At 39.1% G+C, this 11664-nt stretch overlaps 1 protein-coding gene across 1 annotated transcript; it reads right to left on the bottom strand.

Moving 5' to 3' along the window:
* Positions 1-469: 469 nt before the first annotated feature.
* LOC123877533 (TGF-beta-activated kinase 1 and MAP3K7-binding protein 1-like) lies at positions 470-10052 on the bottom strand. The gene is made up of 7 exons (XM_045924336.1): positions 9788-10052; positions 8503-8637; positions 7269-7380; positions 6142-6406; positions 3948-4104; positions 1361-1926; positions 470-581 (listed from the first exon to the last, which is right to left on the bottom strand). The coding sequence occupies exons 1-6, from the start codon at positions 9922-9924 to the stop codon at positions 1365-1367; spliced, it is 1368 nt and encodes a 455-aa protein (XP_045780292.1). The 5' UTR covers positions 9925-10052; the 3' UTR covers positions 470-581; positions 1361-1364.
* Between the last annotated feature and the right edge of the window lie 1612 nt (positions 10053-11664).

Genomic DNA, 11664 nt, shown 5'->3' with positions numbered 1-11664 from the left:
CCTCCTGAAAACGGTGCGTAAGGTCGCAGACAACAAGAAACTCGACAGCAAGCTGGACTACAAGCCTGTCTGATTATAGGACTACAAGCCTGTCTGATTATACAGCATTTATATTGACATAGGCCTGTCTAATAATGTCTGTTCGAATTAGGAAAGAGGAAGCAAATCATTTCGTACCGTCATTGAGGTATTACTTACGCTAGTAATATAGTTCAACGCGTACCGTAGGTACAATCAAAAAGGTGAGGGGCATGAGACCGGCCTGCCCGCGAAATTCAAATTTAATTTGGTTTTTCGCAATTTGTAAACTAATACGACAACGTAGGCTTATGGTATTTTAATTGCGACAATGGCAGTATCATCCTCACAGGTTCATATAAAAATCTTTACTTGAAAGGGTCAAGTTTAAGAAGAACTGGAACCCTTTCAAGTAAAGATTTTTATATAAACCTTAAATAAAACAACTGAATAAATATTTTTCTATTTATTAAAGCCATTCACAATCACAAAAACAGTTATGTTAATAAATAAATAATATAAACACTTAAATGCATTAGTCAATTCACATCACAAAATATTAATTATTACATTGATCTCTAATCTACATTATAAGGCACAATAATAAGTACAAAGTTAGAAACACCATCTGTGTTTATATCAGCTTTATTCTCAAAATTACATACGGCATTTTATTAAAATTTTCACTAAGGGATAATAGGTATGTACCAGAGAAGATTCCTGATATTTATAATTTTAACCCCTAACCCAAAAAGAGGGGTGTTATAAGTTTGACGTGTGTATCTGTGTATTTGTCTGTGACATCGTTGCTCCTAAACTAATGAACCAATTTTAATTTAGTTTTTTTTTTGTTTGAAAGGTGGCTTGATCGAGTGTTCTTGGCTATAATCCAAGAAAATTGGTTCAGCCGTTTGAAAGTTATCAGCTCTTTTCTAGTTACTGTCCTTCACTTGTCCCCGGTGTTATAAATTTTCAATTTACACTTGTTGTGTAGTGTTTTTACCTACATTTGAAGAATTTTTTAAATACATATCAAAAATTGCGGAACCGATTCGAACTGATGTCTTCTGGGAATCTTATAGCACACGTAAGGGGAGAAATCCAAAAACCGTGAATTTGTGGTAATATCACAAAAAAATAAACTGTGTTCAAGAACAAAATATAATTAGCATTTTCAACTTTCAAAGTAAGATATACCAAGTGTGGTATCAACAGCTTTCTAAAACAGATTATTTATTTCTATGCACAATAGTTTTGATTTATCGTGCAAAATGTCGAAAAAATACGACTGTTAGTAGTACGGAACCCTCGGTGCGCGAGTCTGACTCGCATTTGGCCGGTTTTATTTATTTAATAAAACTAGGCAGTGTACGATTTTTCCTCGCCTTTGCAACATTTTCAAAGTAACAAGAGAAATCAACATAACCCTTGATCCTTCTATCCTTGTCGTAAGGCCGATTCGGATAAATATCGGACGACGACTCGATAGATCGATTGGTATCGATATTCGAATCGTTCGTCTCCACATCGTTACCGGACGAATACACGTCGGAATCGATTTCGTTGAGAATCGTATTCGATTTCGATTGTACAATCGGATTGAATCGAACTGCGTTTTGTTTTTGCACTGTTGTATTTGTATCGTTCGTGATTGGGGGTAGGAAATTAAAATTACGTATTAATAAAGTTACATGAGTATTTGGTTTTGGAGTTAGATTATTTCTGGCACAGTATGTTAGGAACTCTTGTTCGATTTCTTCTAGGACGGATTGGCTGACTCGTTTGAAGTCGTTTTGCTTCCTGAAGTTTTCTACTATGATTTGTGATAACTGTTTGTTCGTCTGTTCGCTGCTACCTTTCACTTCTTGTATTCTTTTGTAGACGCCCGCACTGACTAGCACCAAGAATCTGTAAAGTAAGTTTAATCAATTAATAACAGATTTTCAAAAACCCGGGCAAGTGCGAGTCAGACTCGCGCACCGAGAATTCCATACTTGACTATGCTTTCGACATTTTGCACGAAAAATCAACAACTATTGTACATAAAAATTAATAAAAATGGGTTTTAGAATGTACAGGTAAAGCCCTTTCATATGATAGCCCCACTTGGTATAGTTATCTTACTTTGAAAATTGAAACACGTTTTAATTGTTTTTTTTAATGATGTAACCACGAATTCACGGTTTTCGGATTTATTCCTTTACTTGTGCTACAAGAGCTAACTACCTGCCAAATTTCATGATCCTATTTCAACGGGAAGTATCCTATAATATAGGTTTTCTTGACAGACACGACGCGACGGACGGACAGACAGATAGACAACAAAGTGACCCTAAAAGGGTTCCGTTTTTCTTTTTGAGGTACGGAACCCTATAAAAAAGCACGCAAGGAGAGCTTACATCTCTTTATGGGGGACTTAGTGTAAGGTTATTTTTAAAATATTGATTTGAGTTGTCAAAAATAACATAAAATTATTAATTTACCTAATGCAGGTAGTTTGATAAAATCGATATTTGGCTCATTCGATGTCATACAATCTGTTGCTAGGAGGTCAACAAGATTGAACTTGCATAAATACGGGTGTTTCGAAGGTTTTAGTTTAGTCTCCTTCCGAGATTCGGGGCGATATCGCATATTTTCGGTTTTTGTATTGTGAACTGGATAATTAGATGTTGTGATAGCAATCACGCTCTAATTAAATTATTTATTTTGGCATTAGTTTTTTTTAGATTAAAACTCTCGGATAACCTCTACACATTGAACCTGATGTTTTTTGTGTTGGTTTGAGAGGACATTCCAATAATTCGATAAAAATATTTAAATAATACCTGCTTTTCTGAGTGACGCCAATAATTCAGAAGCGGGACGTGTCTCACGTTGTCTTAATTTCGCTTTGGTATCTTTTTGTAAACAACCCACATTTGATTAAAATTTTTATTGAGTTTGATTTGGTGATTAAAATTTTTAGTTTTTTTTTAAAAGAATTTAGTCTTTTGTGAAGTGGAAAGTAACTTGCAGTAAGTAATTCAGATTTCGTGTACATCGAATGAGAAGTTAGTCGTTTGGATTTATTATTGATTTGATATTAAAACTGATAGTTCGGCAGTTCATGGATAGGTTTTAATGATTTGACGGAGGGCAGGATAGCCCATGATTTGGATTTGACTTAGGGCAGGGAAGCCCGCGACTGACATGACAAGATTGATTAGAAACACGAGGACGTGTTAAATTCAGGACGGCCGAACTGTAAGGTTATTTTTAAAATATTGATTTGAGTTGTCAAAAATAACATAAAATTATTAATTTACCTAATGCAGGTAGTTTGATAAAATCGATATTTGGCTCATTCGATGTCATACAATCTGTTGCTAGGAGGTCAACAAGATTGAACTTGCATAAATACGGGTGTTTCGAAGGTTTTAGTTTAGTCTCCTTCCGAGATTCGGGGCGATATCGCATATTTTCGGTTTTTGTATTGTGAACTGGATAATTAGATGTTGTGATAGCAATCACGCTCTAATTAAATTATTTATTTTGGCATTAGTTTTTTTTAGATTAAAACTCTCGGATAACCTCTACACATTGAACCTGATGTTTTTTGTGTTGGTTTGAGAGGACATTCCAATAATTCGATAAAAATATTTAAATAATACCTGCTTTTCTGAGTGACGCCAATATTAGTCTGTGTTGGCGTTTGCTGGCGCGCGTGCTGAAGTGTTTTTTTATGGTGGCATGTGTTTTATGGTGGTGGAACTGACTGGGAGGCGCTCTAAAGGCGCCGCGCGTGTGTCGGCGAGCGCCGGCACAGACGAAGTCCATACTTGTATAGTTTCCCTAACTTGTAAATAACTACAAACTTGACATTGGCTAGTCTGGTAAAGCCAGACGAGAAAGAAAAAATCTCTTTATGGAACGGAAGTATGAATTACCTGCAGGATTCGTCGAGCGCGATGGGTCCATGTATCTCAGGCGCCGCTACAACGGGTTCCGTGGCCGCCGCGCTGATAGACGGAAAGGCTTTGTATAAGCCCTTAACAAGGTGGTTGCCAAGGCAACGCGTACCGGTCTGGTTTCCTAGGTACTGAGCTGGAAGCAAAGGCTAATTAAAATAATTGTTTACATTGGGTTTTTTTTTTGTTCTCTCGTCTGGCTTTACAAAGATTAGCCAATGTCACGTTTGTAGTTATTTGTAACAAGTTAGTTAAACTATTCAAGTATGGACCCCGTCTGTGCCGGCACTCGCCTACATACGCACGGCACCCCTTTAGAGCGCTTTTCAGTCAGTTTTAAGAAAAAAAACACTCCAAAAAGGCAGAGCACGCCCGCCAGCTAACACCAACACAGACGAAGTCGACGAAGTCCTAATTGTTTACATTGGGTTCAATTGTGTTAAAAAAAAACAAGCGGCCAAGTGCGAGTCGGACTCGCACACCGAGGGTTCCGTACTCGGGTATTATTTCTTCATTTTGCACGATAAATCAAAAACTATTACGCATAAAAATAAATAAAAATCTGTTTTAGAATGTACAGGTAAAGCCCTTTCATATTATGATACCCCACTTGGTGTATTTATCTTACTTTAAAAATTTAAACGCATTTTTTTTTTAATGTTGTAACCACAAATTAATGGTTTTCAGATTTATTCGTTTACTTGTGCTATAAGACCTACCTACCTGCCAAATTTCATGATTCTAGGTCAACGGGAAGTACCCTATAGGTTTTCTTGACAGACACGACGGACGGACGGCCAGAAGGACAGACAGATAGACAGACAACAAAGAGATCCAAAGAGACAGAAAGGAAAAACGGAACCTTTATAGGGTTCCATTTTTCCTTTTGTGGTACAGAACCCTAAAAATTAAAGGAATTTCATTGAAATCTATTTTGGCATCGAAATACTATTTGTAAACCTAATTTCGCTCGCTTACTCGCCACGCCACTTCTCAGTCCAGTCGCCACGCCACTTCCCAGTCCACTCGCCACGCCACTTCCCACTCCACACTCCACTATACCTACTCACCATTTCTAAGTTTGTTGACATCCAACCCCAGTTGAGACAGCCTCAGTAGCTCATCTTCATTGTTAAGGCTATGGTCCACCGTGAGCTGCACCACTCTTATTATACTCTCTCTCTTGTGCTTAGGCACAGCGTTATCATCAGTGCGTGTTTCGCCGAAGTTGGCAACGTAGAGTTTGTTATTATGCACTAATGCAATGACGACAGTGACTCCTCCAGACAGAGACAGAATATCAGGGTGTTTCTTGAGGGGGAAAAGTACTCAATTATATAGATCGCTCTACTTACCACTAATCGCCACGCCACTTCTCAGTCCACTCGCCACGCCACTTCCCAGTCCACTCGCCACGCCACTTCCCACTCTACACACCACTATACCTACTCACCATTTCTAAGTTTGTTGACATCCAACCCCAGTTGAGACAGCCTCAGTAGCTCATCTTCATTGTTAAGGCTATGGTCCACCGTGAGCTGCACCACTCTCAGCACAGCGTTATCATCAGTGCGGCACAGCAGAGCTCGTGTTTCGCCGACATTGGCAACGTAGAGTTAATGCGATGACGACGGTGACTCCTCCAGACAGAGACAGAATATCAGGGTGTTTCTTGAGGGGGAAAAGTACTCAATTATATAGATCGCTCTACTTACCACTAATCGCCACGCCACTTCTCGGTCCAGTCGCCACGCCACTTCCCGGTCCACTCGCCACGCCACTTCCTACTCTACACTCCACTATACCTACTCACCATTTCTAAGTTTGTTGACATCCAACCCCAGTTGAGACAGCCTCAGTAGCTCATCTTCATTGTTAAGGCTATGGTCCACCGTGAGCTGCACCACTCTCAGCACAGCGTTATCATCAGTGCGGCACAGCAGAGCTCGTGTTTCGCCGACATTGGCAACGTAGAGTTAATGCGATGACGACGGTGACTCCTCCAGACAGAGACAGAATATCAGGGTGTTTCTTGAGGGGGAAAAGTACTCAATTATATAGATCGCTCTACTTACCACTAATCGCCACGCCACTTCTCGGTCCAGTCGCCACGCCACTTCCCGGTCCACTCGCCACGCCACTTCCTACTCTACACTCCACTATACCTACTCACCATTTCTAAGTTTGTTGACATCCAACCCCAGTTGAGACAGCCTCAGTAGCTCATCTTCATTGTTAAGGCTATGGTCCACCGTGAGCTGCACCACTCTCAGCACAGCGTTATCATCAGTGCGGCACAGCAGAGCTCGTGTTTCGCCGACGTTGGCAACGTAGAGTTTGTTATTATGCACTAATGCGATGACGACGGTGGCTCCTCCAGACAAATGCTGGTCTATTTCCTTCAGGCGGTAGAGGATGTTGTCGCAGTTTGGGTTCATCTGCAAATAAAGCAAGATAGGACTTCGTCTGCGATGGCGTTTGCTGGCGCGCGTGCTGTGCTTGTTTGGAGTGTTTTTTTTTGTTAAGAGTGGCTAGTTTTTGTGTTAGTTGGTGTTTTTTGGTGGTGGAACTGACTGGGAAGCGCTCTAAAGGGGCGCCGCGCGTATGTCGGCGGGCGCCGGCGCAGACGGAGTCCATACTTGTATAAATTCAATAACTTGAAAATATCACAAACTTGACATTGGCTAATCAGAGTAAAGCCAGATTTAAAGAAAAAAAAAAAAGCAAGATAAAGTTAAACTGCCGATAGATGGCGCTAGTTGAATAATATAGTAAAATTGATTTTCTGTCGCTCTGTGTATTTTAACACTAGCTGATGCCCACGACTTCGTTCGCGTGGATGTAGGTATTTTAAAATTCCCGTGGGAACTCTTTGATTTTCCGGGATAAAAAGTAGCCTATGTGCTATCCAGGGCATAATCTATCTCCATTCTAAATTTCAGCCCAATCCGTCCAGTAGTTTTTGCGTGAAGGAGTAACAAACATACACACACACACACACATACAAAATTTCTCCTTTATAATATTAGTGTGATTGTGCTATATTTCAAAGCTGTGCCGCCAAGTGATTTAGCGTTCCGATATTGCGCCGTGTACCAACCAAAGGATGATAATAGGTCTAATCAACCCCTTCCAGGTTAATCCGTTTCCATCTTAGACTGCACCATCACTTACCATCAGGTGAGATTGCAGTCAAGTGCTAACTTGTATCTAAAAATAGCGCGCAAACGAGCAGGCGGGTCACCTGATGTTAAGTGATTACCGCCGCCCATGAACATTTGCAGCACCAGAGGAACCTACCTGTGCAGTATGTGCATTCAGTATTTGCAGTCGGTACTGCAGACTTGTCCTCTCCGCTATCATGCCGTCGTAGTTCTCTATGTATGCCTTTTCCACTGACACAAATGCATTTCTGGAAAATAAACATTACATTCAGTCAATTTTTAGGGTTCCGTACCTCAGAAGGAAAAATGGAACCCTTATAGGATCACTTCGTTGTCAGTCTGTCTGTTCATCTGTCAAAATCTATAGGGTACATCCCGTTGACCTAGAATCATGATATTTGGCAGGTAGGATGGCAGACAAAGTCACAGACATCAGAAAGTTTGTATGTGTGTGTGTGTGTGTGTGTATGTTTGTTACTCCTTCACGCAAAAACTCCTGGACGGATTGGGCTGAAATTTAGAATGGATATAGATTATACCCTGGATTAGCACATAGGCTACTTTATATACCGGAAAATCAAAGAGTTCCCACAGGAATTTCAAAAAACCTACATCCTCGCGAACGAAGTCGCGGGTATCAGCTAGTAAAATATATATCACTAGCCGATCTATCTCCATTCTAAATTTCAGCCAAATCCGTCCAGTAGTTTTTGCGTGAAGGAGTAACACACACACACACGCACGCACGCACGCACGCACGCACGCACGCACGCACGCACGCACGCACGCACGCACGCACGCACGCACGCTCGCACGCACGCACGCACGCACGCACGCACGCACGCACGCACGCACGCACGCACACACACACACACACACACACACACACACACACACACACACAGACACACACACACAGACACACACACACACAGACACACACACACACAGACACACACACACACACACACACACACACACACATACAAACTTTCGGCTTTATAATATTAGTGTGACTAGCTGACATCCGCGACTTCGTCCGCGTGGATTTAGGTTTTTCAATATAAAAAGTTGCCTGTGTGTTAATTCAATTCATAATCTATGTCTATTCCGAATTTCAACCATATCCATCCAACAGGTTTTGCGTGAAGGAGTAACAAACATACATACACACAAACTTTTGCCCTTATAATTAGTGTGAGTGTGATGGATGTAAGTGTTGCGTGCGCGGCGAGTATTACATGGGTGGGTGCATACGAGCAGTGTTGAGTGCATGCACATGTACATGGTATTGAGTGCATGCATACATGCAAGATATTGAGTGTGTGCATGTAGTTGCATACCTTAGTGCATGCGTGCATATAACAAACCTCAATCTTTCTCTTATCTCTTCATCTGTATTATTTATTGAAGGCGGTGGAAACAGTAATTCAGCAGCCATCCTCTGCATAATAAATCTGGCCGCTTCCAAACCATTGTGGGGTTCAAACACACCATATAGACAACTGAAAGAACATCAAACAGATATTAAAACTGTTATTATTATTTATAATAGACTAAGCAGCTTTCGCTGATACTTTTTTTGTGATGTAACCACAAATTCACGGCTTTCAGATTTTTTCCTTTACTTGGGATACCTACCTACCTACATACCGAACTTCATGATTCTAGGGCAACAGTAGGTACCCTATAGGTTTTCTTGACAGACACGACAGACTGACAGACAAAGAAGTGATCCTATAAGGGGTCCGTTTTTCCTTTTGAGGTACAGAACCCTAAAAATAAATATAGCGAACAAACCGCCGCCCATAAACCTTTGCAGCACCAGTGGAACTATTGGAATATTATATATGTACTTAATCTCATTACATTGAGTAAAAGTTAAGAAAGACAAGTGTAAATTAAAAATTTATAACACCCCCCACAAGTGAAGGTTACAGTAACTAGAAAAGAGCTGATAACTTTCAAACGGCTGAACCGATTTTCTTGGATTATAGCTAAGAACACTCTCGATAAAGCCACTTTTCAAACAAAAAAAAACTAAATTAAAATCGGTTCATTAGTTTAGGCGCTACAGTGCCACAGACAGATACACAGACACACAGATACACACGTCAAACTTATAACACCCCTCTTTTTGGGTCGGGGGTTAAAAAATAGCATTCTTTTTTGTAAGATAAAAGTATGTCTTCTACTAAACATTAAATTATATTTTATTTGATAAATGATTGAGTTTGTTGGCTGATCCACAACTTATTATTCCCATTAGGAACCACCAATGCATTGCCCTCCTCTCAGGAATTTGTTGATTCCCCCCTTGAATAACCCCATTTTGAAATCTAACAGGTACAAGAAGAAAGTTGGTTCCACAGTTTGTACGTTATAAGTAGCTTGTGCCCATGACTTGGTCCGCCTGTACCACACAAATTCCAAACTCCTATTTTACTCTGGTAGGGATTGAATTTTCAAGAATCCTTTCTAAGCGGATATCTACGTCATAATAGCTATCTGCATACCAAATTTCAGTCCGATTCGTCCAGTAGTTTGAGCTGTACATTGATAGATCAGTCAGTCACCTTTTCCTTTTATAAATAGATATAGATTTAGAATAATAAATAGGCGCTGATAGAAGGTTCTAGAACAAAGAATACTCACGCATTATCCTCTGTCTGGCAGTAAAAGCAAAGATAGTCGTCGTTTGAACTGTTCGTGCCATCTCCAGGTGAAAAGTAAGAAGCGACGCAAGTATTACGACATTTCGGCAAATCGTCAGTCCATGGCCTGGCTATCATTATTAGCTAGGCAATTGACACTTTTACGCCTAATATCCAGGCTTCGAAAATAAAAATAACACAAAAGCCGAAGCGTTAGTAAGTACCCAAAAATCACAAATCAATAATGGTGAAAAAAATCAACAAAATAACCAAAGAGATGATAATAAAGTAGTGTTGAATTGGGGATTCTGTATCAAAATTGGTGGGGATTTTGGATCACTCTCGCTACGCTCGCTCGCTTCGCTCGCCGTGATCCAAAATCGCCACCAATTTTGATACAGAATTCCCCAATTCTAAACTACTGTCCTCAACAACACATTAAATAAATGGAGTGTAGCTAAATCCAAGCAAAAATTAATCAACTATCCGTATTTTGAACAAACTATTCACATGGTTTAAGAACGAAATATTCATTCTATTTGCACGAGCAAATATGTTGATAAAACTAGATAGGTACTAAGAAACCTTGAATTTTAAAATTACTCTTCAAATGTAATATTTTTACAACATGAAAAACAACTATTTGGCTATAACAACCTACACCAAATATTGTGTTTTCAATACGAGTATAATCAGTAAATTAAATAAAAGAAGCAGGTATATGGAAATTAAACAAGCATATTTAATCATCTAAAACTTTATTATTCATACACCACTTTTTTAAACAAGTTACATTTTTCAGCGCACAGATGGTCGGATGATAAACACAACTATATATGTCAGAATGTGAATTATACAACTCATACAATGTTAATAAACGAGGACATCCTTTATCTTCTAAATTATGTACGTTAGGATTACTTAATATATCTTTTAACCATAACTGCTTTTCAAGGCCTTTACAATAAATATCATTATTTTTTAAAATATCTATTAGATGGTATTTATAGGTCTCGTAAGGCACGATTCCCTCGCTCCATAATATTTTTCTATTCTTTTCAATCCATTTAACTTGTTTCTTTTCTGTGTCTGTTAGCCATTCATAGGGATATGGTGGTTTTATTAACAAAACTTGAACTCGATCACTATACACTATAGCAATCTCTTTAGGCAGAAAGTAATTTTGATCATTTTTAAAACCTTGAACGTCCACAATAATTTTCATGATAGTTTTCGAACAATGTTACTCAGCGGCCTATACTCCACAAGACGATCGTTTATGATTAAACAGTAAGCGCTGGTATTGCTTGGAATTTCCTGAGACGTTTCTATTTCCAGACGAACATCAACTGGACCAGTTTTTAAATTTTCATTTTGTCTGGAACAATCTATGACAAATAAAGGCGCTATTTCTTTAAATGTATGAAGATCAAGCAGTGGATCAATAGGAAGGTTGTAAAACGACTGACGAAACTTGGTGTACATGTCGTATAATATACTGTATTTATTTTCCTCAAACTTGAGATTTAAAGCATCATACGGATAATAGTGGGAATTCAGGAATAATGTGACATTGGTTAATGTACAATGATCGAATATTGTGCTGTCTCTGTTTTTAACATTTTTTCTATTAGTTTGCAAACCAAATATAACATATCGAGGTTTTTCTAATTGAGAAGCAGTCTTTAACGCCCATGAATGTTTGGTAGTTTTTGGCAATAATGGATATTCATACAAATCCCAATTTCTAAATGCTATTTGTACGGGATTATCTTTTTCTAATTTCCTTAAAAGTATTAATCTTTGCTGATCTGATACTTTAATATGTGGTACTCGCCATTGGATTCTCTGTATATCAATGTCTACAATATCATCGCT

Source organism: Maniola jurtina, chromosome 24, assembly GCF_905333055.1.
Source record: "Maniola jurtina chromosome 24, ilManJurt1.1, whole genome shotgun sequence".
In the NCBI taxonomy this organism is placed as follows: domain Eukaryota; kingdom Metazoa; phylum Arthropoda; class Insecta; order Lepidoptera; family Nymphalidae; genus Maniola; species Maniola jurtina.
This window is presented reverse-complemented; position numbering and strand designations above follow the sequence as displayed.

What these genes read in the sequence shown, in the direction of transcription:
- LOC123877533 (XM_045924336.1), bottom strand. Translation starts at nt 9,924, where the DNA reads ATGATAGCCAGGCCATGGACTGACGATTTGCCGAAATGTCGTAATACT. An exon ending in GAGATAAGAGAAAGATTGAG is followed by an intron (nt 7,381 to 8,502) that starts GTTTGTTATATG and finishes TTTATTTTCCAG; the next exon opens with AAATGCATTTGTGTCAGTGG. An exon ending in TGTCAACAAACTTAGAAATG is followed by an intron (nt 4,105 to 6,141) that starts GTGAGTAGGTAT and finishes CTTTGCTTCCAG; the next exon opens with CTCAGTACCTAGGAAACCAG.